General features: G+C 34.7%; 1 protein-coding gene across 4 annotated transcripts in view; it reads left to right on the top strand.

Annotated features, from left to right (window-relative positions):
- LOC129247622 (alpha-tocopherol transfer protein-like) overlaps positions 1–27,980 on the top strand; it is a 62,359-nt gene that overhangs the window by 5,242 nt on the left and 29,137 nt on the right. Inside the window, exons 1-2 of one of the 4 annotated variants that reach the window (XM_054886811.1) lie at positions 4,417–4,617; positions 6,084–6,239. Coding sequence is in view for 1 of the 4 variants with exons in the window: in XM_054886809.1 (XP_054742784.1) it covers positions 10,102–10,159 (58 nt within the window). In the remaining 3 variants the exon portion in view is untranslated. Of the gene's footprint in view, positions 1–4,416; positions 4,618–6,083; positions 6,240–9,402; positions 10,160–22,589; positions 22,730–27,980 lie in introns of those variants that run through there. The other 3 variants (XM_054886812.1, XM_054886809.1, XM_054886810.1) reach the window with 3 other exon arrangements.

Below are 27,980 nucleotides of genomic sequence, written 5' to 3'. Positions count from 1 at the left end.
ACGTTGCCGAATGCGGGGCCCGATTGTGCCTCTTTGTCGTTCCTTCCGCGCTTTCGCTTACAGTTCAAGTAAGGTAACACCGCATGAGCAATGTCACGTCACCATTTTTGGTGCTACATCGAATTATGAGACGTTATCACGTCGAAAGAAAAGAGACGAACTTAAATAAAATTAAGAAAAAACCAAATTTAAAAAAATTAAATAAAATACTCTGAAATAAAATGAATTAAAAAAATAAATAAATGAAATAAAAGAAAACGTTAAATTAAATTAAAATAAAATAAATGAAAACAAAATAAACTAAAATAAAATAGAATAAAAATTACATAAATAGTAAACTAAAACAAAATTTTATAAATAAAAAGTAAAAGAAACTAAAATTATATTTTTTTATAAATTCAAATAAATTGTCAAGTGTACAATTACGCCAATTACAATAAAAAGTGGCCTGGAGATAGCACAAAAAAAAATTATTTATGCAACAGAAAGTGTAAAGTACAAACAAATCATAAAATGTGAAATTATCTTGCATTAATTGTACAATTACAAAAAAATAGTAATTACTTCGGCATGTGCACTACTACTCTTATATTGCCACACTATATTTCTTAGTAAAAAAGTTAAAATTGAATTTAAAGTTGACTTTTAACTTAATTTATACGTGACGACGACAGATTGGTCATACGCGCATGCGCATAAAGCAAACAACTACAAGTAACTGAGCACTTACATACACATAAAATGAATGAACAGCGATCTATGTAGAAGATAAAAGTATGACTTATGACACTTATGAACACTTACGTATGTATGTATATGTACACGTATACATGAATTTAATTGAATTCGAGCTTTCTTAACCTCTGCGGTCCAATGAAACGATGCAGTTTTCCTTCCAATAACACTCAATACCGTTTGGCAAGTAATGTTGACTATTCAATTCTCATTTTAACTCAAACATAACCAGTTGTGCAATATTAAAATGTTGTACGAGTATTTTAGCTCCCAACAACTATGATACTTGTAAATAGCACTCGCATGCCTCAGTACCGGTAAAATTTCGATAGGAGGGGTTGCAAAAGGAGAGATGAGAAAAGTGCGAAAACCAGAATGATTCGCTCTGCTGCCCTCAGTTTACATAATACAGATGAGTACTACGTGTGGCATGTGCGAGTAGAAATTGTATATGACTAGTGTAGGTAATTTTTTCATAAATACAATTTTTTCTCATTCTATAAACTTCACTTTTGCTGCGATTCATTTGCGGCTTATGCTAATTGTATTTCTTGAAAAGTCTTTGGTACATGGAGAATAAAAATATTGTATTGGAGAATCTCATTTTAGAATCTCTCAAGACTTATAAAATGTTTCGGATGAGATTTTAACTTTTTAAAGAGAATATGAGGGTCATATTTGATCTCTTATGAAACGTTTGATGTCTTGATGAGGAATATACCTATGCCTGACAGATGAGTTTCCTCGAAAAAACTAGAAAAGCCCACCCAACATGTAAATAAATTAAAAAAAAAATATTTTCTCTATAGACTTAACTTTTTAAAAATAATGGCCCTTATATGTTTGAAGCCTTGATGAGTAAAATACCTCTACCTGGCTCATAAGTTTCCTCGAAAAAACTAGAAAAACCCACCCAGCTTCTCAATACTTTTTTTCCGCACTCCGGGGAAAGTGAAAATGGACATGACTAAAGACTGCTTCTATATATGAGTGAATAATGCAAGTGTGAAGCAGCTAAAAATAAACACTGTTACAACAACAACAACACATTGAGTTTTGGTAAGGATGGCTGAAATTTTTGAAAAAAAGAACAATTCGCAAGAATCTTAGCAGAAAAAAATACCAAAAATCAATGTGGATTTTGAGCCGCTTCACATTTTCATTTTATTGTACTGAAATTGAAATAGTTATAAAACTGCTAATGTCGCTAAAAACAATTTTAGTTCGTTGATGTTTTTTTGAAAGTTTTAAATTTTGATTTATATTAAATGGTTTATTTTATTAAACGAACTATAAAACAATAAACAAAAAATATTTAGGTAACATAAAAATCATTGCATATTTTGTAAAAATAATCGTTGTACACAGACTTCTGCTGCCGTGTGTATGTTCTGTTGTTTCAATGAAATATCTCTTCGCAGAACATCAACTTCCATATTGGCATCATCAGCCTTAACAACCGCGCTGTTAGTTTTGCCTTCTCGAAACTGGATAAAGAGCGAATGGGTCTGGTGGTGAACGAGGACAAAACGAAGTACCTCCTGTCATCAAACAAACAGTCGGTACACTCGCGTATCGGCACACCCGTCACTGTTGACAGTTATGATTTCGAGGTTGTAAAAGACTTCGTTTATTTAGGAACCAGCATTAACACCAGTAACAATGTCTGCTTTGAAATACAACGCAGAATCTCTTTTGCCAACAAGTGCTACTTTGGACTAAGTAGGCAACTGAGCAGTAAAGTCCTCTCTCGACGAACAGACAAACAAAACTAATACTCTTCAGGGCTTTCATCATGCCCGCTCTAACGTATGGCGCAGAAGGGTGGACGATCACAACATCTGATGAAGCGTAGCTTGAACTGTTTGAGAGTAAGATTCTGCGTAAAATTTTTGGACCTCTGCACTTTGGCGACGGCCAATATCGCAGGCGATGGAACGATGAGCTGTATGAGTTTTCCGACGACATAGACATAGCGCAGCGAATAAAGGTTCAGCTTATTCGATGCGGTACCAGCTGGTGGTGTCATATGAAGAAGAGAGGGTACTCCCTAGCATTCCGCGTCGCCTTTAACGGGTCTTAACACAACGTGAAACTGATCGTGACAGATAATCAAGCCACCGCAATCAGTTTTTGGGCTATTCGCAGAAACTTTAAGGAGAAACCTTCTTCTTCTTCTTGATTAAAGTGATAACCGCTTAAGCGATTTTCGCCGAGTTTAACAAAGTCGTTTCTTTCTCATGCTAACCGGCGCCAGTCGCACACACCAAGTTGAGCCAAGTTCTTCTCCATCTGATTTTTCCAACACAGAGGAAACCTTCCACTTCCGATGCTACCACCAGCTGGTACCGCATGACGATGCTTAACCTGGAACCACCCATTCCTTTCTTTGCTTCATATTGATGTACAGACACCATTTCTAATCTCGCGTGACGATTCCGTACAAAAAGCTCAATTTATGGCCGCGTGTTGCTCAATGGCGGACAAGATGCTGAGAAGAAATTTTAAGGTGACTTTCTTTGCTTTTTTTCGTTGGGCTGGTGAGACACCCAGGCTCCCAATTATTCAGTAAATCCAGTTGAATGAAGATGATGGAGAATGAACTTTTATGATCGCAGTCAATTTTTTCCGCCGATTCACGACTGGTTTGGCAATCGTTCTCCTTCAAGGTTTGAGATTTGAATGCTTTGAGATGTTCTTCATCGAATTCAGAAGGCCTTCCGCTGCAGAACGTGTCATCGACGTCAAAGTCACCATTTTTGAACTTTGCAAACCATTTCCTTGCTGTAGACTCACCTATGACACCTTCTCCCTACACATCGCAAATGTAGCGAGATGCTTCGGCCGCGTTTTGACCTCGATGAAAAGGAAAGCGCAAAGACGCGCAGGTGTCAAAAATGTTGATTTTTGCCTACTGAGTATTCCATTTCTAAGCCTCAAAATTAATTAACTCAAAAATACAATTAACACAGTTTTGTAAAGCAGAAAGAGCTCTATCGAATGAATACTTACCCTTGGCCAAATAGCAAACAAACCGTTGTAAAATGAACGAAAACATAAAAAACGCTATCAACCTATTCCCCAAGCCAATAGGAAAGCTTAATCTATTACGGATCTGTTTGGTCTGAAACCCATTGACATTCACCCAGTACCTGCTCGGCTAGGGCTCTAATGCGCTCCGATAGAGTAGAGTAGCAACTCACAAAACACCTAAGGCTATCAACTATGATACTTTGGCATCTACTCATGGCAATTACCGGGCAGGCAGTCATTGAAAGAGCTGGATATTGTAAACTCCTTCTGATTCATTTTTAATCGCTTCAATTTCTTCAAGTGCATTGCTCTTTGGCCTATATGAATAATTGTAATACCTGTTTGCAAACAAGTAGAATAAAATGCAAAAAATTAGCAAAAGTCTATTATTTCTCTTTCCATCTAAGATTATAATTTTTTAAACGCTTCATAAAGCATGACACACACGGACACACACACAGCTATGCAAAGTAAATAAGAAAATTGCATTTCACGTAGATTGGTTTTCTAGTTATATATGTACTCGTACGAGTACGTGCGAGTTTATTTACTTTAAACTTTATTGATTCACTTTTGTCGTCCGATTTGAGTGGGCACATCTTCGTGCGAGTCAAATGAGTATCAGTATAAAATTGAAATGCATTAAAAGTGTATTTCAAGTCATAAACGTTTGTGGAATAAACAAGATACGGTACATATACGCGCGCGTGAATAAGGCCGGTCAAGTGAAAAGGGAATAATTTGTAGAACTGCGCCTAGAGAAAAAGGACGACAGTTTTGCTAGTAAAGAGAAAATTAGTGAATGTAAATAATACAAAAGTGCAGCAAACACAGATTCTAGTCAACAAAGTAAGGATAAGAAATTGCACGAAGTGTGGTTTACTTCTGAACACTAAAATATTAAATAATAATAAATTAAATTTAAAAATAAAAACAAATTACACAAGGCTCACTAAAATATTTTTTGAAAAAAAAATTACACGAAGGTGATCTACTTCTAAAGACTAAAATATTTTTTATTAGAAAAAATTAAAAGAAATGTGGGTTACCTCTAAAGACTAAACTATTTTTTATCAAAAAAAGTTACACGAAGTGTAGTTTACTTCTGAAGACTAAAATATTAAAAAATAATAAATTAAATTTAAAAATGAAAACAAATTACACAATGCTTACTTCTAAAGACTAAAATATTTTTTATAAAAAAAAAGAAAAATTACACAAAGTGCGATTTACTTTTGAAGACTAAAATATTTTTTATAAAAAAAATTACTCGAAGTGTGGCTTACTTTTAAAATATTTTTTATTAAAAAAAATTACACAAAGTGTGTTTACTTTTAAAGACTAAAATATTTTTTATAACAAAAAAATTACGTACGTTTAAAGACTAAACTAATTTTTATAAAAAAAATACACAAAGTGTGATTTACATCAAAAGACTAAAATATTTTTTTATAAAATATAAAATATATATTATAAAATAAAATAAAAAATTATCCAAAGAGTGGTTTACTACTAAAGACTAAAATTGTTTTGTATTAAAAAAAAAAAAAAAATTACACAAAGTGGGATTTACATCTAAAGACTAAAATATTTTTTATAAAAAACAAATTACACAAAATGTGGTTTACTTCCAAAGACGAAATTATTTTTTATTAAAAAAATTGCTCAAAGTAGCAAAAAAAACAATTAAAAATAAAAGTGATAAAAAAAAACAATTAAGTAATATCTAAACGTGCAAAATGTTTATCAAACAAGAACTAAACTGAGAGAGAGAGAGAGAGAGGGAGAGAAACTAAACAAGAAACTTAAATGTTTAGCAGATATTTTCAAAAAAACGCTGCCATGCCTCTTTTTTCTTAGCGGCGAAAAGGGTTCTTGACATAGTGTACATCCACACACATATACACATATACACATATACACATATGCACATGAACATATATAGTATTATATTTATTGTAAAGTGCACATGATTCATGTGTGTGTATTAGGGCGGGTCGATTTAAAAATCGCTCATTGCTCTGTGAAAATCGTATTCTAGGGATCAAAATAAGAAACTTTGCCGAAGGAACCATACCTCTAAAACGAATTCTGATTCCCTATGATTTTCACAGAGCAATGGGCGATTTTTTTGCCTCCCCACAAATCGACCCGGCTTAGTGTGTATGTGTGTATGCAAAGTGCATGAAAATTCCAAACACGAAACCAAATCAGCAAAAGGAAAAATAATAATTATAGAATGAAATTGCATGCAATTAAAAGTTTATTTACATTTAATTTCCTACCGTCAATGACTTTTAACATTCAAATTTTAGCTTTCGTGCTGCGTCTGTCTTCTTCAGTGGTCATACATACTTAACATATACTCGTACATACACTCAGGCGTCGCTTCCTCTGTTATTAAGCATTGTGAGAGATTTTCGCCGAACGGCTTTTATATTTCTTCCTTCAACTGCTGTTCTTGAAACTTGGTGAGTATGAGCTTGTATTTCTTCATACATTATAAAAATGTACCTATTAAATACCTATTTATACATTGGTACATACATATTTATGCATTTATATTATGGAATACTTTGTGGTAACTTTTTAAGAATGTAACTCATTATTTTCAATGCTATTCGCGTAATTTAGTATGTATTTTTTGCACAATTTTATTACATTGACATTCAAAATGGCGCAAGCCCTGCAAGATGGCTTAACATTAAATAAGTTCTTATATTATCATTGAATAATTAAAAAATTAGGCCGCCGTAGCTGAATATGTTGGTGCATGACCACGATTCGGGAGTGCGTAGGTTCGAATCTCCGTGAAACACCAAAATGAAGAAAAAGTTTTTTCTAATACCGGTCGCCTCTCGGCAGGCAATGGCAACCCTCCGAGTGTATTTCTGTCATGAAAAAGCTTCTCATGAAAACCATTTGTTTTCGGAGTCTGCTTAAAACTGTAGGTCACTCCATTTGTGGAACAACACCAAGCCGCGCGCCACAAATAGGAGGAGGAGTACGACTACACACCCAATAAAGTGTGTAAGCGTCAGTTATAAATAGGACCTATATATAACTATAATAAAAGAGGGGACAAATAAACTACAATATTAGAAGTTCTATATTAAAAATTAAGTTGATGCGTTTATACGAATAACTTCATATTTTTAGTATGATACTTAAAATGCAAAGATTTAAATATAATAACAACAGCGAAACTTGAATTTTGCATGCAATCGAAATTTCCGTTAGTTTGACAAACAATGTAAGTTAGAAGATGTTGTGAGCAATGCATTGAGAAAAGAGAGAGAAGGTAGGAAAACTAAAATTATGAGTGCGTTTATACGAATATGTGTCACTCTATGAAAAACGAAAACTAAAATTTTTTAAATATGATTTTTCTTATTTTAATTTTATTTCAAGAAATTGTTTAAGATCTAAAAAGAAGCCTAATTCTGTTCCAAGACAGAGCAGACTTGTACTTATATGGGTTCCAAGGCACTCCGGTGTTCAAGGAAACGAGATTACCGATGGATTGGACAACTGTGGATCAGCGGTTACCCCACAGGGGCTGGAACCAATAATCGGAATCAATTATGCAGGAATCATGAAGTGGATCAGCGATTATGTATGCAATTCACATAAAGAGCGATGGTCCGGTCTAGAACGTTTCAGAACTGCAAAGTGTTTTGTGATAAGCCTGAACAGAAATCTGTCGAACTTTCTTCTAAAACTTGGAAGAAAAGACGTTTGATTGATGATCGCTATTATTACAGAACACAATCCATAGGGTCAACATATGACAACCATTGGAATCATTGAGGACCCGATTTACCTGTCTTGCTTAGAGGAGGCGGATAGCACTGAGCATTTTCTCTGTGAGTGTCCCGCATTTGCTAGAGCAAGACTGCGAATTTTGGGTTCGGTTGTTATGAGAACAAGTAAAATTCGTTCTCTCAAACTGGAAGATATTTTCAGATTTACTAATGAATCAGAAAAATTCTCACAGGTCTATCTACCTCTATTCTATCCTATATTTTTCTTTATGTTACTTCTACCTTTTTCTCCTTTCCTCCCTTTCACTTTCCAGAGCTTTAAATAGAATGGGCTTTTTAGCCTGAGCGTTTTAGGAGTTACCAAATCTCTCGGTGCTTCTCGGCTCGAGCCATAAACATTATTTCTATGAAAAATCTATTAAACAAATTTTTTTGATAGCGTTACAACCTGATTTTTTTTTTGCAAATTAACACTTTAGTTAAATACTTAGATATAGATATGGAATGAAATTTTTTTAAATTAGTTTAAATAAAAAATTGCATTATTTGATATTGCCACCATTTTCTAATACATAATGGGTATAAAGTATTTCTAAGAAAAGTGTATTCGAAAATCTTCTTTTTTTTGCCAGCGATGCAACTTGAATTTCAGGTCCAACGTAAAAATCTGTCACAAATTTCAGTTTAATAATAAATTCAATAAATATTCTATAAAACAAATATTTTAGTGGGTGTTGACATCTATCTCTTTGAAAATTAAGAAATTGATTGGAAGATTTATTACATATGTATATGTGCATATGTATATACATACATGTAGATGTTAAGATAAATTTCGCTTTATTCCAACAATATTATAATATAATTTTGAGGAAAAATTTTAATAGTTACTACAATTTAGTTTCAAATAATTTAATACTTTCATCATCTTCATCATCGTTTCCTTTATCTCCCATTGAAGCATAGAGCCTCAATTTAATATTTCAGTTACACGAAACTTTGCTCCTTGAAATATGTTCAACCAAATGCTGGTCAAATTTTGATGCATCTGTAGTACATACTTCAAAAACACTTCGTTTTTACTCATACTCGCATTTGACATTGCAAAACTTCCTGCATTATTATAGCTTTAAATCCCAAGTCAGTGTTAGCAAAATCTATGACTCAAAAAGTTGGACCACTGGATACGAAATAGTTACATTTAAGACATATATGAAATAATTGGTCAATTCCAAGCGATGAAAAACGGTGTGACAACTTGTTGCTTCAAGGAAATTCTCACATATTGCAAAAATATGCCCAACATATGTTTGTCGACAGTGCTCTCATTTAAAGTGCCAACTTGAGTAACATAAACAGGGCCGCCACTCGTTTGCATGCGCAAAACTGGCAAAGCTCTCGCGGTGAAACTAGGTGGGTGTTGTTTTTTAGTTTGTTTTTTATTTGTGAGTTTGGTTTTGTTTATGAGTTTGTTTCTCCCTGAGTAAAGAGTACTTATTGTTTTTACTTTTTATTAGTTATGCGGTGTTCTAATGTTATATATGCTGTTGTTAACAGAGCTCATGGCCACCAGCGCATGTACGCCTTCAATATGTTCACATATGTACCTATGTATATGTTTACTATGCAATCATGTTAATAGTGCATTTCCGGGAGAGACAGTCAAGAGACTCTGACCATCAAAATTCACACAATCAACAACACAAGCTTTACCATGGCCTAGTGCTATGACGCTACGCGCTCAAGATGCCAATAGCGCGTTTGTTATAAACATTATTATGTTATTGTTATTGTTCGCCCAATTTATAGTGGGCAGTCAGCAGAAATGTTAGCATAAAATGTTGACGCGCTCAAGTGAGTCATACAGTTGAGGAGCGAAGGTCGTTCGTGGCGGATCGTCTATAGCGGTTTTCAAGCAACAAAAATTCACCACTTGCAAAATAAGAATCGAGTGTTATTATTAGTTATAAAAATACAAATACAACTAAAAGCATCAGCTGTGCTGTGGGAAAAGTTTAAAATAAGAGCTATGTGTACAATAGCAGGCCCTTAAATGAATAAATAATAGTGCATTTAAAAATTGTGTAAAATAATTGTTGCGTGTGACTTTTTGTGCTTAGCTTTCGGATAACGGCAGAGCAGCTATTATGCCAAACTAATTACACTGCTGTATTCGGCTTTTGTGATTTGGTTTACACTTTCCGCGCCCTTTGACATCGCCCCATTTACATACACTAAGTATTTTCTATGCCTACATACATATGCACATACATATAAGTACACATGCAATAGCCGGCTTTTTAATGCAATATTCGTATGTTTAATTTTATGAGCTAAGTAAAGCGTCTGTCCTACTGCTCAGCGTAAGACATTGCGTTTTGTTTGCTTCCAATAAGCATTTAAACTCGTCGCGCTGCTTCAACTGTGACTTTGTCAATAACGATTTTTCTCAAATCTCAGTAAAAGTGAATGCAAGTAATTATATTTACTCGAACGGCCAGTTTGCATTGCATGCGCCAGCAATACGAGATAAAAAAGAAAAACATTAAATTACAACAGCAGCAATAAGATGGCAATGATAAGTGCAGAGATTCCGGTAACTCATCTCAATGGCGGCGCCACATTCGGTGAGCAAAAAATAATAAAAAAGTATTAAAAAAAAATAAAATGAAATTAAATATGTAATTAAAAGCTATATATATAAAAACCCCTACATGACCCCCGTGATAGCACAAACAAAGTGGTTTTGACAACAGTTACTTCCATTACTGTGAAGGTTGATGTTTGTGATGACATGGCGTTGAACACAATAGTATGCACCTTTGTGCGTGTACCCAAGTGACTGTCTACTATATGAATATATTTATGTATTACTCCATATTTATAAGTATAGAGTAGTTTTTAAAAGCAATTGTTCGCATCCAGTTTCTGGCATTTCCTTGCTGAAAATTTCCAGTTGAATCACTAGCAAATAAGCGACTGTTTAAAATGTATTTATGTTTGCATACATATACATATGTAGTTGTATGCCCGCACAAAGCATTTTTATATGAAAAAATTGAAAAAAATCCCCTTTAGACCACTTCCAACCGGCAACAATGGAACCGGTCTGACCTTGATTTTATTTTAACATATCTTGCCTACCTTAACTGCACCTTCAGTAGCAAGAGATGCATTTGCTATTTTCGTGCACTCACGACCGCGAACTGAATACGAGTACCCGTAAACAGACTGTTGGCATTTACATGAATGTTATGTACCGTCTAACAGAAGTGAAATGTTGTACCGCTAAAGGATGTGCTTAAGGGTCCCGGTGGTCTAGAGCTCGAAAATTAGGGTATTTTCAGGATTTTTTTCCAAAAAAAAAAAAAATAAAAACGATATTTTAATTTTTTAGGCTTTTTAGTTAACTTCTTTTACATACAAAAATAAAAATGTTTTTTTTTTTAATTTTAATGATTTTAAAAATGGCGCTGAAGTGGACCCTCCCGAAAAATTGCACTTGAACAGTGTTGTCCATTTTGGCTCTTCTATTTATCTGAAACACAAAAAACCCAAAAAAATATTAATCAATATGACTGCAGTCCCGTACTAGAATAAAAAAAATATAAAATGTCGCGGTTTTGAATTTGGCACTCTAAAAATCGGGGTTTTTTCAGTTTTTAATATCAAAGAAATACGAAATAATTGAAATATTATTATGATTCTAGTATGGGCTATAGCTAGTGATGTTGTGAACAACATATTAAAATTTCAGTCGATTCGGCTGAATAGTTTTTTGTTTTTTTGACAACATCAAGCCGAAAAAAAGTATTTTTGAGATAATTGAGTTTTGACAGTGGCCGCGTGACGAATCTGACTCTACCTGCTAAAACGGCTGTGGAGTCGAAAATATCCTTCCAAAAATTTGACAGCATATTCTTAAAAGCCTAAAAACAAAAAAAAAAATCGGTTTTTGAAAATTCTAGACCACTGGGACCCTTAATTTGAACTGTTAAAATATAATAGCAAGATTTGCAATAGTTTCGTTCACGTATTACATTTCCCGTAAGAAAACTAAATATGGCAACTAATTAAAATTCGGAGAATTTAACATTATTCGTTTTCAAATGGAAATACGTGTCACGAAATTAATCACCTTATTAGAAATTGTTATAGTTTTGTAAACAGCGAGGTACGTCAATAGTATTTGATACTTGCGAACTAGACACCTGCAGTAATGTTGAAATTTGAAAATTCGAGCCAAGAAACCCCAATAGATTTGGTAACTCCATAAATACTCAGGCTAAAAAGCCCATTGTATGATATTTAAAGCTCTGGAAAGTGAAAGGGAGGAAAGGAGGAAAAAAGAGGATAGAATAGAGCTAGCTAGACCTGTAAGAATTTTCCTGGTAAATCTGAAAATATCCTTCAGTTTGAGAGAACGAATTTTTCTCGTTCTCATAATATCAGAACCCAAAATTCGCAGCCTTGATCGAGCAAATCACAAGAGAGAATGCTGAGTGTTATCCGCCTCCTCTAAGCAAGGACAGGCCATTTCAGCTTGTCTATCAAAGCGGAAAATCCTGCGAGTCGGCACTGCAAAACCTTGTTGCTAGGATACAGCAGGCCATCAACAGGAAGGACTACGCTACGGGCATCTTTTTGGATATAGAGGGGGCTTTTAACAGTATGTGCAGCTCTGCCGGTAGACATGGTGTAGACCGGGTGCTTGTGAATTGGATTCGTTCAATGCTAGTCCAAATAATTCTCACGGTGCGGGCGCAGGAGGATCTGATGGTGTCATCCGGGGTTAATAGAGGATACCCTCAAGATGGTGTGCTATCTCCATTGCTCTGGTGCATGGCGATCAATCCTCTACTCACCACCTTCAATGATGCTGGAGGAGAAGGAGGAAGCTAGGTGGACTCGTTCTGCCTAAGCTAAAAGCAGTCTCAATCCAACTATCTAAAGAAATCAAATATTTCGAGTAATTCTCGATAGTAAACTTTTTTGGAAGTCAGTCTGGCAGTGCAAAGGTGTCTTTGGGAAAACGTGGGGTCTTTCTCCTAGCAAGGTTCTATGCATCAGTGGTGTCTCTCGTGGGAGTCAGGAAGACCTTATCGAGATTACAACGCACTGTGGGTATTTGTTGCTCCGAAGCTTTTCCGACTACTTCAGGCGCGGCATTAGATGCTCTGATTGGTCTACCACATTGTCACGCATGGCTCCAGGACCTAGCACGGTTCCGGTTCTGGGGTCTACGTGGAATCCAGCAGGACAAAACTGCACTCTTAGAATGCATGCATCTGTGTTTCAAGCGGAGGTGTATACTGTTTAAGAAGCGATGAACTTTGTTGTGGAAAACAGATGGAGAGGCAGATCTATTTGTGTCTGCAGCGACAGCTATGACCTTAGACAGCCCTTATCTTATTATTATAGTTAAGTTACATATATTGGATTGATTTGTTAATGAACTGGTGTAAAAGTTTAGTTTAAGGAACTTTTATGTTAAAATCATTCTAGTCGTATATGTTAATGTTGAAGTACTATGAAAAGGCTTTAGTTTTAAATTAAATGTAAAGTTGATTGGCAAAACCGCGTGCTAGGAAAAAATGTATTATATGTAAAACCAAAATCCATCCTTGACCTAAGCATTAAATTTAAATGCCAAGAATGTAGATTTACACCCAGCTTCGCTCCCTTGCAGCATAAAACCATCATTTTACTTAAAACGTATTAAACAAAATTGAAATATAATACCCGCTGCCACACTACTTTGCCCTTGAACTAACAAATGGCAATACAGACGCCAAAGAACAATGTACTTCGAAGCCTTCAAAAAATTATGGACTAGACAAGCGAAATATACTCATTATAAATTCACATCATTATGTGTCAAAATGGGCTAAATTACGTCAAACGAAATAAAAGTAATAAAAAATTTGATAAAATAAAAACTCCCTGAATGAGAAGCACGTTGAAACCATATCATAAAAAGCTAAAGCGTGATTCTAACTTCCATAATTTGTCATGCTAGGGAGGGGGATCCCGGCATCCCGAAAAAAGTTCAGGCGTCGGAAATTTAGGGATTAGCTTGAGCCAATGTTGGGATGCCGAGAAATTTTAAATATCGAATTGAAAGAAGTAAAAGCCTGTTTATTACAAAATTTGTTTATAACAAAAGCGGTTTAAATTAAAAAACTTTTTGAATTTATGTATATTTGGTATACAATTATTTGCATTGATTACTGCAACATTAATATCGAGTCCAACAGAGTCAGTTTTTGTTGTTTAAAAATTTTCACAAATCAAGCTAAAAAAAGCATTTTCTAGTGCATAAGCGGTTAGTTTAACTATATACAAAGTGGCGCAAAATTAATCACCCTATCGGACAATTTATAATTTTTGAAATTGCAGCGTTCGTCAATCATATTTGACACTTGTCCGAAAATCATTTTTTTATTTAATAAAAAAGTTAATCAAAACTAGATTGGCTGATTAATTTTGCGCCACCCTCTATATACAGTAAAGACTCGATTCCTGCACGTAATGAAAACCGGGCTCGGTGCAAATTTGTCGTAAATACTGAGGTTTTTTTCATACAAAATAGTTTTTTTACTGATACCAATCCAAGTTTATTTGTTTTTATTATATTTAATTAAATTTTGTACACCCTCGCATGTTCAGTACCTCACTGATTCTGAGCCCCTGCAGCGTTATAACATTGTTTAAGCAAGCATATGTATATTGAATGCTGGTATTGCCTCCTCCTCCATTACGTCGTTAGTTTCTTCACCGACTGTTTCGCCGTCTTCATTACAGTATTCTTCATTTAAGGAGACCCGGTGGTCTAGCAATTTCAAAAAATTGATTTCTTGTTTTTTCGATATTTCGAAAGTATAGTATCTTAAGAATATACTGTGAAATTTTCATGTGGAAATTCATAATATTATAGCTTCTGCTGCCCATTAACGAGGCAGAGAGCGGTCCGCGCGCTCCTGTACCTCAAACATTGAAATAATTTATCTCGAAAGGACTTTTTTCGGCCTGGTGTTGTCAAACAAAAAAAAAACTATTCAACCGAATCGTCTGAAATCTTAATAAGTTGTTCACAACAACAATGGTTATCACCTTACTTTCAATTATTTCGCATTTTTTTATTAAAAAACTGACTGAACCCGATTTTTAGAATGCCAAATTCAAAACCGCGCCATTTTTTTCTAGTACGGAACTACAGTCATACTGGTTAATAATTTTTTTGGTTTTTGTGTTTCAGATAAATAGACGACACCGTCAACGTTCAATTTTTCGGGAAGGTCAACTTCAGCGCAATTTTTAAAATGATTAAAATTAAAAATTTCTACAAATTTAAATATCTTTTTTCATTTTTTTTATTGTAAAAAAAAAATTCCTGAAAATACCCTAAGTTTTCGAGCTCTAGACCACTGGCACGGACCCCTTAAAGTTGTGGGTTCCAAATGAGTTTCAACAATCCATTGCTCGATTTCAGATTGAGCGACTGCCTGCAATGGTTCTACTTTTCAGAGCAAAGTTGTAATGAATCGAATATTGGATGCATCATCAGCTATCTGTAATCCTAACTCCGAAAGAGGAATGGTATCGTCACAATCTCTGACTAGATGCTTTTTCAAACAGTTTTTGAAACGTTGACTGAATTGAAGGTGCAGTAAGAGCATCCCATGCACTGGCTTAAAATCATATTGCATTTTTCAGGTCGATATTTCGCAGTGCCTCATCGATAGTTTCTCCACGAGCAACAATGTGACTTAAGAGGTATTTTTTGTAGTTCTATTTTATAAGTCTTATAACGCCTTGTTCCATGGAGTGTACTTGAGCCGTACAGTTTGGAGGAAAGCACATTACCGATACTTGGCCGTCGTAGCTCTTTAATTCGCCTTCTTTGGGAGAGCATGGAGTATTATCAATAAGAAAAAATTATATTCTTGGAAGATTTTGCGCACGAAAGAACTCTTTTACTTATTTATTTATTATTATTATACCTCTGGAGCAAATGTTCTGCGAAAACATTCTTCAAATAAAGCTAAGGTCATCCAGTAAAAATGTTTATTGAACGCGGATTCGCCGATTTCCCAATAATTAATATATTATTTTTACTTCATGATTTCCAGCAACATTTGTACAAGCTAACGTGCTCTCCTTAGAGATTTCATGCTCCAGAGCCGATGCTTCTTCTGTGCGCTTAAGAGTTTTATCGGCTAAGAGCTTCCAAAATAAGTCAGACTGATAGGCATTGCATATCTGCGCTTTTGTGAGACTGAAATCCATAATTGTTTTGTTAAATTTTTCTAACAATGGGCTCATGGAGTTACTCTTATTTAATAATTTTTCTCCGAAAATTTTTAGTCATCATATTTCATGCCTTTTTTTAAAGTTTGCAACCCAACCGTTGCTAGTGCGGAAGTTTCCAGCCTTTTCCTGAATTTTGCAATATAATAACTTGGCTTTCTCGTTTAGCATAACACTTGTAATGCGGTAGTTTTTAGCCCTTTGCTTCGCAAACCAATCGAACAACGCCTTTTCCATTTTTGGAAACTCAGAAATCTTAAGAGTTTTCCTTTTATCTGTACCAGATTCCAGTTGCGTAACAAACTTTTTTATGTATTGTTCATATTTTTTAATTCGAATTATTGATGCTCTATGCACGTGAAAGTTTTTAGTTAATGCATTAATGGAAGTTCCCGCATTTAATTTGTTCCGAAAGTCATCTTTTTCTTTTATTGTAAGCAGTGTAAATTTTCTCTTTGTCATTATGAGACTACACCATGCAAAAATTAACGCAAAACTGTCATTTCGTCAGCAATTGAATGAGACGGTACTTCCCCTAAATTCAATCAGCTGATTTAATTCAAAAAATGTCATTACCAGAATGACATCGACGGTACTTCCCCAAGCTTAAGTTTCAACGTAAAAAGAGGAAAAGAGAAAGACAAAACAAAAATTTTGCAAGTATCGGGGTAAAAGTTTTCTAATGTCGCAAGTACAGTAGATTCTGTTTTCATGCGGGTTTTTTTTATGCGGTTTTGAAATAGTGCGATTTTTTTAAATTAAAAAATGCATGTCGAAATATCGGGAATTGTACTTATAAACAAGATTCTAAACCAGCTAAGCAAAAACTCATTACACATTATATCAAAAATGCCAACCTTACAAGTATGGAACCGCCTGCATCTCCATCCAGATCAGACGTGTACATTTCCTCAAGTGACGGAAGTGATTTTATGCCAAATCCTAAACGGATGCGCAACATGCGGGTATTGTCTGATTCAATTTCTGACGATGTAAATTTATGTTTCGATTCTGACGTTTCTTAAATAAAGATATAATTTTCAAAAATACAATTTTTTGTTTATGCGATTTTATTTAATTATTTCAGATTCATGCGGTCTATGGAACGTGTCTATAGTTTTAATATGGGACATTATTTCACATTTATGCAGTTCTTAGCGCTTTTGAAACGTATCTATAGTTTTACTATAGAACTGGTAGCTTTTTTCATGCTGTTTTTTTTATGCTGTTTCTTGCAGAACGTATATACCGCATAAAAACAAAATATACTGTACTGAGTACGCAATGAGAAAAAAACTTGTGTCGCCAGTATCGAATATTTACTGTATATATTTTTTTACAGTTAGCTCAGCTCAATAAATCGGGCTATGCATTTGCACGAATATAAAATTACCATTTTTTGAACTGCTAAAAACTATGACTGTGCAATATTGTCAAGTTAAGTACCAGGGTTGCCACCATCATCATCAGTTTACCTTAAATTTTAAATGACCTTACTTCATGGCATGTTCTAATGGCTTGAGTCGTGGAATTTTTACTCATATTAAAAAAGTTTTGTGCTAATGTGAATCCCGGGATCAATCCCGAAATCTCGGGATTACTTTAAAAATATTCCATAAAAGAGGTATCAATATTATTCGCTAATATTTGCATCCCTAATGCATAGTTCATATGGTACATACATATCTACAATAATAAAATTTGTCAGTTGTGTCTTCATAAGGCTTTTACAACAGTTATTAGTCTATGGCAAAGAAAAAATTGAAATAACAATAAAAAATTGGCATGATGTGCATGTGCTTTGATTTTTGCCTACATGTGCGTAGCTGAACGTGATATGTGTATAAATATGTTTAACACTACATATGCACATTTACATATATACATATATACATCACCAGGCATAAATGGCTGATCTTGATATAAAAAGTGAATGAGTAGTACGCATTTTATATGTTTTCTGAATGAATTGCATAAAATTGGCACGTGTACCTAAAATACATATTTACATACCTAAGTGTTGTACCTAACACACGTTCCTTGAGAAAACCAACTTTTGTTGGTGAGAATATTGTCTTAATTTGATAATAAAACATTTTAATATTCAATCGGTAGTATTCATATCTCAAGACGGAAGCATAATTTAATAAAAAATGGAAAACAATTTATTTAGAGTTGTTTAAATACTGCATTTAAGAGGGATGCCATGCCTTTTGATGCCTGCAATCCAGCGTTTTCATAGCGAGGCGTGTAAAGGAGCATAGCACTATGCTCAGCAGGTAGTTACTTCTAGGATTCTACCGTAGGAACCACCTCAGTGAGCAATTATTGGAGGTTCCAAGGGCCTCAGAAAGCATCTCAATCAACTGACTGTCGAGATCCGGCTCCTATATATACAAAAATTACTAAACCTCACATTGTAAGGACAGGCAATTAACAACATTCACTAAGCATCCTTAACGCTTTCATGAACTTTTGCCCTCAGAATGTCGTTATCAGAGTCCAACCATCACCCATTGCAGACGAAGAACTTCAGCTGCCTCCACCGTTACTCTGGCACAATTACGACCCCGATATCGTAGCAGACTAAACTCCTACTTATCCTGAATTAACCCAGATATTTCCAACAAATGTCCAGCATGTGAAGGTTTATCGTATGACGCTAATCAAATCCCCACATGTCTTTTTAAACCCACTCCTCTGACGCACTTAAATAGAAAGTATTTTTTCTGTTTTTGACCGACATTCGCTAGACTTTGCAAACGTATTGCCAATGAATATAATAGATTCCTATAGGCTAAGTAAAGATATTTTAAGGTTAATAGGCTTTTATAAAGAAAACCTACAATTAAACTATTTATAATTAATAAATTTTAAAAAAGTTCATTGGACGGCCTTTCGAAAATTAAAAGTCTATCTCAACAAATTTAAAGATTTTATTAAATTGAATTAAAGTTCTATTAATAGAAGCGTTTCTCGTATAAAGAGATTTTGAGAGAGTATTAAAGAAAATCCTGTCATGAAGAATCGGACAGTGAACAGCACCACGGATCAAATCGAAAATGAAAGATAAATTTAAGATTATTTTCCTGTTCTGGAATAATTTTAAGTTGATCAATAAGCATCGCGCTTCATAGGTAGGAATAGGATCCGAAAAGCGTATACCCTACCTTTAGCATATGAGGGTCGGAGAAATCGGAGCTATGACGCCTAACACAAGCAAGCAAGTAAACTTCAAATCAGAACAGAAAACTGTCAAACTTTCTACTAAAATTTAGAAGGAAAGACGTTCGGTTGATGGTCGGTATCATTACAGGACACAACCCATGGGTTCAGCATATTACCACCATTGGAATCATTGAGGACCCAATGTGCCTGCCATGCTTGGAGGAGGCGGATAGCACTGAACACTTTCTCTGTGAGTGTCCTGCCTTTGCTAGAGCACGGCTACGAGTTTTGGGTTCCGATGTCATGAGAATGAGTAATATTCGTTCTCTAGAACTGGAGGATATTTACAGATTTGCCAAAGAATCAGGAAAATTCTCACAGGATTAACTATCTCTATCTCTGTCTCGATTCTTTCCTGTCTCTTTCTCAGATACTTTTCTCCTTCCCTCCTTGACTATCTACCCCCTTTCCAGAGCTTTAAATATAATGGGCTTTTTAACCTGAGTGTTTTAGGAGCCACCAAATCTCCTGGTGCTCCTTGGCTCGACCTTTTCAAATTTTAATTTCAAACTTCGAATCAAATATTACTTACACCCAGGACTCTAATTTCACATACATGTGACAGGGTCATGCTAGATACGTGATAAGAGATGTCTTTAACAGTGGCAGGCTTAGAAAAGTTTATTTATTTGCAGCGATGGACGATTATTGATACACCAGTTATTGAAATTATCTAAATCAATTTGCATCAATTCAGTATCGAGAGAAGTATCGAGAGAAATACTGATCGCCAAATAAATCTTAACGTCATCTGCATAAAGCAGGAATCTCGCTAACGAGAAGCAAGAGCAAATATAATTGATAAACAGAACAAAAACAAAAAAAGTGGGTCCAGAATACTACCTTGCGGAAGCCCAGAGCAAGTAACTAAAGGAAGAGATCGACCATTGTCGACGACAACCAAGCAATGGCAATTGAACAAGTAAGATGAGATCCAATTCAAGAAGACTGAGTGGAAGCCAATGTAGGCTAGTTTTTTAATTAATATTACATTGCCCTTAGAGAAGTCGGTATAAGATATGTTAACCTGGTACCCTGATTGGAAGGCAGCGATACAATCATCCGAGAAGCCAGCTGAATTAAACTCTGAAAGTGGTTTGGGAAGAAACTATGCTGCTCCGAACACCTTATAACGGGTGATTTTTTTAGCTATTATCTTTTTAAACAGTTGGTTTAAACAGCTGACGCACGTTTCGTGTTTTGTTTCACTGTTAATCATCTTCAGTTTGGTCTATAATTTAACCATGAATCGTCTTACAAACGAACAACGCTTGCAACTAATTGAATTTCATTATAAAAATGCCTGTTCTGTTAAGAAAGTTTATCGCGCGCTTATTCCATTTTATGGTCTGTTTAATCGACCCACTGAAGCGGCTATTCGAGCTATTGTGACTAAATTTAGAACCAAATTTACATTATTGGACATCAAACCACCAACACGCTTACGTAGAGTGCGAACTGAAGAAAATATCGCAGCTGTATCGGCCAGTGTTAATGATGACCATCAATGTTACTCAACAACGTGGAAAATTTTGCGAAAGGATTTAGGTGTGAAGCCTTTCACAATACAGCTGGTGCAAGAATTGAAGCTGAACGACCTACCGCAACGCAGCATTTTTGGTGAATGGGCTCTTGGAACGTTGGCCGAAGATCCACTTTTTTATCGAAAAATTGTGTTCAACGACGAAGCTCATGTTTGGATCAATGGGTACGTAAATACGCAGAATTGTCGATTTTGGAGTGAAGATCAGCCAGAAGATGCTGTGAATCGTAACGTAACTGTGAATGGTGAGTTCTACCGTGAATTGATATCCAACTTTTTTTTGCCCAAAATGCAAGAGCTTGACTTGTATGACATGTGGTTTCAGCAAGACGGTGCCACATGCCACACAGCACGCGTAACAATGGACTTGTTGAGAGGCGAGTTCGGTAAACATTTTATTTCACGTTCGGGACCTGTCAATTGGCCACCCAGATAGTGCGATATAACGCCTTTAGATTATTTTTTGTGGGGCTATGTTAAAGCTCATGTCTATTCAGACAAGCCTATTCTATTCAATTAACGCATTGGAAGACAACATTAAAGAATTTAAATGTGAGATACCGGCCGAAACATTGGAAAGAGTATGCCAAAATTGGACTAAGCGGATGGACCATTTGAAGCGCAGTCGCAGTCAACATTTGTATGAAATAATCTTCAAACGTTATGTTATATAGACTGTACTATCGATTTAAATAAAAATTTCATGCATTTTTCTGAATTTTACGTAGCTCTTAAAAAATCACCCTTTATATATATATGTATATATAATTGGCGCGTACACCCTTTTTGGGTGTTTGACCGAGCTCCTCTTCCTGTTTGTGGTGTGCGTCTTGATGTTGTTCCACAAATGGAAATCCAGACACCTTATGCCTTTGGCAATAAAAAGAAATTTGTCATGATGTGTCAAAGAACTTAGGTTTTTCACGTGTGCTGGCATCGTGCCCGGCATTGAAGGGCATCTTTGAAGGGGACCCAATAGATCGTTCAGATCACAGTACCAAATCCCCTAGTAATAAAATTAGTAATACATATATGGGAAAATATTTAAGCTATAATGCAATTACGTAACTTAAATATTATATAATATTTACCTATGAACTTAAAGTCAACATTTGTCATTTAGTGTACCTACATGTACGTGTGTATGTACATACTTGAAAAAAAAACAATCAAATTCACTACACTCAATGATGCAAATGCGCATGCATACTTAAATATGCATGTACATACACGTATATATAAGTATATGTATATACTTACATATATGTATGTGTACATATGCATAAATGTAGGTATTGTATGAAAATATCTTCCACACTTACATAGGCAACCACGCTCGTACATGCCAAGCAGCACGTGAATGCAACAGCACAGCAGCAATGAAAATGTCTCTCAAAATACACGCCCCCACTTGATTCAATGCAATCCTCAAAATACGAACAATAAAAGCTTAAGTTATCTTTTTTTCCGAAATCACGCTTAGAGAGATGTTTCTATCACTTTTGCTTAGAACATAAATCCACCCATTGTTGTGACAACGAGAGCGCCGCTTGCAATTCGTTCGCTCTGCTCACTGAATATCTGAACTTCCAAGCCCAAGCAGAGATTGCCACTTACCTTCACAGCACCAAACAGCAACAACAACAACTACAACACAACTTAAGTTAGCAGCTGATCTTGCGCGCTCCAAAAGCAAAACAACTTTTTATTACTCTGCGCGCTTGCTCACCTTACCACACATACAAACTCCCCATCAATGTTGAGGCCCTGAGTTCATTTGCAGAGTCAGCTTGCTCCAAAGCGCAACTGAGGTGAAAAGAAGCTTGTCTCAGTTGCGCTTACTGAATAAGTCGGTTGTACAGAGCCATATGTATGTATGTATTGTGGTGTTGAACAGAAGATCATTTTGGATTCTGTACGGAGCAGATGCCTAAATATAAAATATCTGTTACCTACTTAGGGCATAAACAGTTCGCTTTGAACTGGTATGCAAGCTGGTTGGACGGATTAAAAATAAAACGCGATTTCGTATTCGTATAAAATTAATTTCAAGTATATTGAATTCCGTGGCGGTATTGAGAGTATATTAAAAAATAATAAAACAAGATAAATAAATGTAAATTATAAAATTGAGCTACATAAAAATGTTTGTGTCTGTCTGCAAATCGCTTTAAAAACAAGATTTTCAATTAAGAGATTTTTATTCGGCAGAATATTCGAGTATTAACTGAGTTTTGGATATTAATATGCAAATGTGCTTTAGTATTTTTATGAAAAATTGGTGACATTGCAAATTTTAAAAACTCGCTCATTTAAAGATTTAATGTTTTTTTAGAGCATGGAAATGAAAAAAAAAAATAAAAATTTGTAGAATATTTGATGATATCTGATGAAATATTTGATATTTGATTAGAGATAAAGTTAAAAAATAATGTTGGTGACAAGTGGTTTAATAATAAAGGAGAATATGAGAAATGCAAATCTTTATATTAATATTAAATAGCAGTTTTTTGTAGTCGAGGAGCAACGATTTTTTTTCCTTGGCTAAAAATATCTGATGAATTTCGAAGGATTTGCATATATTTAATTAGTGAACAAATTTAAATTAAAATTGAATACTTTTTAGATAGGGAAGCTTTTTAAAATACTCGCAACCTTTTTTCTTCTTCACAAATAAGTTAAAAGGTAGAGTTAAGCTAGAACTCCATCCTTTGCGTTCTAGGTGCTATGGCGGACAAATCGTTAAGCGCATAAAGCGCCAAAGCCACAACGTTGTGTGGCAGTTTTAGCTTAATAAATTTTCGGCATAACTCCTGATTCCATGTCCGACTCATTTACCTAGAGACAGTACGAAGAATTGGCAAACAACTTTTCGAAGTGTTCAAATTAGCACAAAAATTAAAAAAATTATGATTAATTATTAGTAGATTTCTTGAAATTTGATATCTCCAAAGCTATGCAAAAATTAAATCTCACTTTTCGGTGTGGGTCATTAAATTTTGTAAGAATTTGCAATTTTGTAGGAAAATATGTTTCATGATAAAAAAATGCTTTAGATTCCTAACAAAATTGTTAGCTGGAATAGCTAAGTTGATATGGATGCGCTAAGCGTAGCTCAGATTTCCGAAATATAAGGAAATAAAGGTTAAGTTAGAGAAGCATACAACTTTAGAATTCATTTTTGCGGAAGGTTGCTGAAGGGACGAATATATTCAAGTACGGGTCATTTCAACTGCCTTGGAGGATGCCCTGTTTTTGTTGTAACAGCATGAAACAGTCTTCAAACATTTTTGCGGAAGGACCAAGGTCACATTTATAGCCGGGCGAAAGTGGAGGATACTCGCACACGCATTCTTACATTTAAATATAAGGATTTGTAAAGTTTCGTTAGCTCAAAAACTCTTGAAAATTTATGAAAAATTCATATAATTTGTCTGGCCGATCTGACTGAAATTTCCATATGTCGATGGAATTGAATAAGTAAATGATAGTGAATTCAAACAAAAAATAATTACCTGAATTTCAAAAATATTTATAGCACAGTGCAACGAAAATGAACCTTTTTTGTATCCAGTATCCCTGTTAATGTCGCATAGTGTAACCAAACTTAAACAAAATATTAGTATTTTTTATTACTTTTTTATGGGCTCACAGTACTAGTACCATCTGTGTGGGTCGTAGTTGAAAAAAGCATATGAAAATGTGTAAAAATACTGAACGCCCTTCTAGAAATCTATTTTTAAAATATTTTCTTAAAACTCATATTTTCATATTCCGTTTAATCGGTCGTCCGATTTAACTAATTATAAAATATAATTTAAAAACTTGGATGAGTGCGTACCTAGCTGATTTATATACCATTCTAGTGCATCAAAAAATATTTTCCAAACCTGAACAAAATTTTAACCTTAAAAGATAATTAAATTTTTGCATTATTTTTTTTTTTTTAATTCGTAGTATTTTTTTAATTCGTAATATTTTTTGTTTGTTTTGAAAACAAAAAAAATTGAAAATGTGTAAAAATGACGAGGGTTCTTCTAGAACCGTATTTTTGAAAAAAAAAAATAATATTCATATTTTCATATTTTTTAAATCGATCGACCGATTTAGTTCACCATGAAATATATTTTAAAAACTTGTATATAGGAATAAAAAAGTTTCCAACCCTGAACAAAATTTTAACCATAAAAAATATTAAAATTTTTGGTATTAATTTATTTTTAATTAGTAGTATTTTTTTAATTTTTAAATTATTTTTTTTTGTTTTTTAATGTTTGAAATTGTATAAAAATAACGAGGGTCCTTCTAAAATGTTTTTTTGAAAAACAATTTAAAATTCATATTTCGTTAATCGGTCAGACCATTTAGCTTATTATAAAATATAATTTAAAAACTTATATGCGTGCGTACCTAACTGGTTTAGATACCATTCTAGTGCATCAAATAAAAATATTTTCCAAACCTGAACAAAATTTAATTAATTTTTTTTTTGATTCGTAGTATTTTTTTTAATACGTAATATTTTTTTTTTTTTTTTAATATTTGAAAATGTGTAAAAATAACGAGGGTCGTTCTAAAACTGTATTTTTGAAAAAAAAAAATTAAATTCATATTCTCATATTTTTTAAATCGATCGGTGAGTTAGTTAATCATGAAATATATTTTAAAAACTTATATACGTATGTACCTACTTGGTTTAGGTACCACTGTAGGCATAAAAAAAAATTTCCAAACTTGATCAAGATTTTAACCTTTAAAAATAATTAAATTTTGGTATTAATTTTTTTTTAATTCGTATTCCTTTTTGTATTTTTATTTATATTATTTTTCGCGAGGAGGAAACATCAAAAATCAGCGTTGGACTTTAACTTGAACTAAACCTCCAATCGTCAATACACCAATCGCCTCCCGGTACTACTAAATATTGAGAAAATCGTCGGGGGGGGGGGCAGTTGAGCACTAGGCTCTACATCAATTACTCTTCACATTCAGTTTGGCAAAAGTTGCATGTACTTTAATCTTCCCACAGTTTTATTTATTTCCAATTATACCGACCCATTTGGGCCTGCCCTCCCATCATACTTGTCCCACGTCGACTTAAGAGTCCGTTTCTTTGTCAAGTATCGCCTGTTTAGCTGTCGCTCTGCTTTAATGCGTGTTGCATATAGTTGATTGCTGACGAATTAGTTAGGTTTATAGTTGAACAAAATTTTTCAAAAAGTGTATAAATCTATATGTCCCAGGTTGTAACAGAACAAAATTAAAAGTAGATAAAATGATTTTTCCTACATTGATCGGATCTCGTTCGGCAATAGTGAACCTCTAAGTGTGCCAGTATTACTTACTTACTTACATAGCTAGCAACTAGAACTGATGGTAGGTCTTGGCCGCTACCAAAATGTTGCGCCAATGGCCTCTGAATTGCGCGCATTGACGCCAGTTAGAAACACCAAGGGCGGTCAGGTCGTCGTCGACTTGGTCTTTCCAACGTAGATGAGGAGGTCGGTTTTTGCGAGTTCCACCAGCGCATTTCGACAGGAGCACCTTCTTTGCTGGAGCGTTATTGTCACGTTGAGCGAATGGTCAATTTAAATGCTACTGAATTTTAATGCGCTTCACTACGTCGATATCGGCGTACAGCTCGTACAGTTCGTGGTTTCATCTTATTCGATATGCATTTGCCACGTAAATCGGACTATAGGTCTTGCGCCTAATAACCGTCCATCGTCCATTGGGACTCAACGCCATACAGTAAGACCAGGAGGATGAGTGATTGACCGAGTATTGATATGTGCGAGTATTAATGCCTTGAAAAGCCTCTCATAGAAAACCAGAACCTTTTTGCAATATAAGAATTCAATAAAATTTGAGGTCAAATCCTTCTTTAAACTGTGTTTGCTCTGTGTCTTCAATATTCACATTTTAATATTTTTGGTATTATTTCATGAAACTACTAAAATTCTTATATTCATTGATCATTTACTTCAAAAACGTCAGAACTCAAAAAACCAAAAAGTCGAAGAAAACGGATTACAAATTTTCCATCACTATGACTCCTTAAGTAAAGGATAGGAGCTCTTTTCTTCTAATGAGATTCTGTTAGTAGATGTCACCATACATTTTTAACAGAACATCAAGTGTTTGGGGTAATTTCTGAAAGCTAACTTATGTTACATACAAGGTAATATTTGTCGCATTGACGTAGTCCCTTTTATTTCACATTTTTGCATGAAAAATGTAGCATTTAAATTTGCCATAATACTTTTTATAATAAAAAACCACAACAGGAAAGAAAAGTGACAAGCGAATGGCGCGAAAAATGAAGAAAGAGCAAAAGTGTTCGTCTAATCGACGATGATTATCCGTTAAGCGTTAACAAGACTTGCAAAATAGTGGGTCATAATTAAGATCTACATCCATGTACAATCTCCAGACAAGGCCAGGGGCCACTTCTTACCTATGTAATGTTGAATAGCTAAGTTTAGCTAGCCTTAATCTTAACCTATCATCATGGGCTATTCCAAATAGTTATTGCTTAAGCTAGCTGAGAATCGCAGACATATTTACCAGATGAATGAAATAATAAGTTCATATAATAGGAATAAGTACGAACTAATTTTGAAAGAATAAAACTGTAAGATATTTTCATGAGGATGAAAAAATTAGGCATGGAAGTTCGGTAGTAACAGCGGCTCTGGGTACCTAAAAGTTTTTCAGAGAGGGAAAATTTACACTTACTTTCCTCTTTCAACTGTTAGATTGAAAAACTACCGCTCCGTAGCCAAATGAGCTGATGCGTGAGTACCTTTCGGTAGTGTTCGGGTTTGGAACCTCGTGCAAGAAACGCCAAACGATGAAAAGAGTTTTTTTCTAATAGTGGCAGGAATGGAAAAACTCCGAGTGCATTTCTCCCATATAAAAAGCTTCACAAAAAAACATTTGTTCGCAGGCGGCATAAAACTGTAGATCCTTCCATATGTGAAGAAATATCACGATGCCACAAATTGGAAGAGGAGCTTGGCCAAACACCCAATAAAGGGTGTAAGCATCACTTTTATATGTATGGTATACCTTACAAAACCTCTTCTTCTTAATAGGCGCTATAACAGCTTTCGCAATTTTGACCGAATTTAACAAAGCGCCAGTCCTTTCTTTCTCGTGCTAATCGGCACCAGTTGGACACACCAAGTGAAGCCAAGTCCTTCTCCACCTGATCTTTCGAACGCGGAGGAGGCCTTCCTCTTCCTCTGCTACCACCAGCTGGTACCGCATGGAATACTTTCAGAGCCAGAGCATTTGTTTCCATTCGGACGGTATGACCCAGCCAACGTAGGTGCTGGATCTTTATTCGCTGCGCTATGTCTATG

Source organism: Anastrepha obliqua, chromosome 5, assembly GCF_027943255.1.
Source record: "Anastrepha obliqua isolate idAnaObli1 chromosome 5, idAnaObli1_1.0, whole genome shotgun sequence".
NCBI classification, from domain to species: domain Eukaryota; kingdom Metazoa; phylum Arthropoda; class Insecta; order Diptera; family Tephritidae; genus Anastrepha; species Anastrepha obliqua.
The sequence above is the reverse complement of the archived record's forward strand: the minus strand, read 5'-3'. Positions and strand labels throughout refer to the sequence as shown.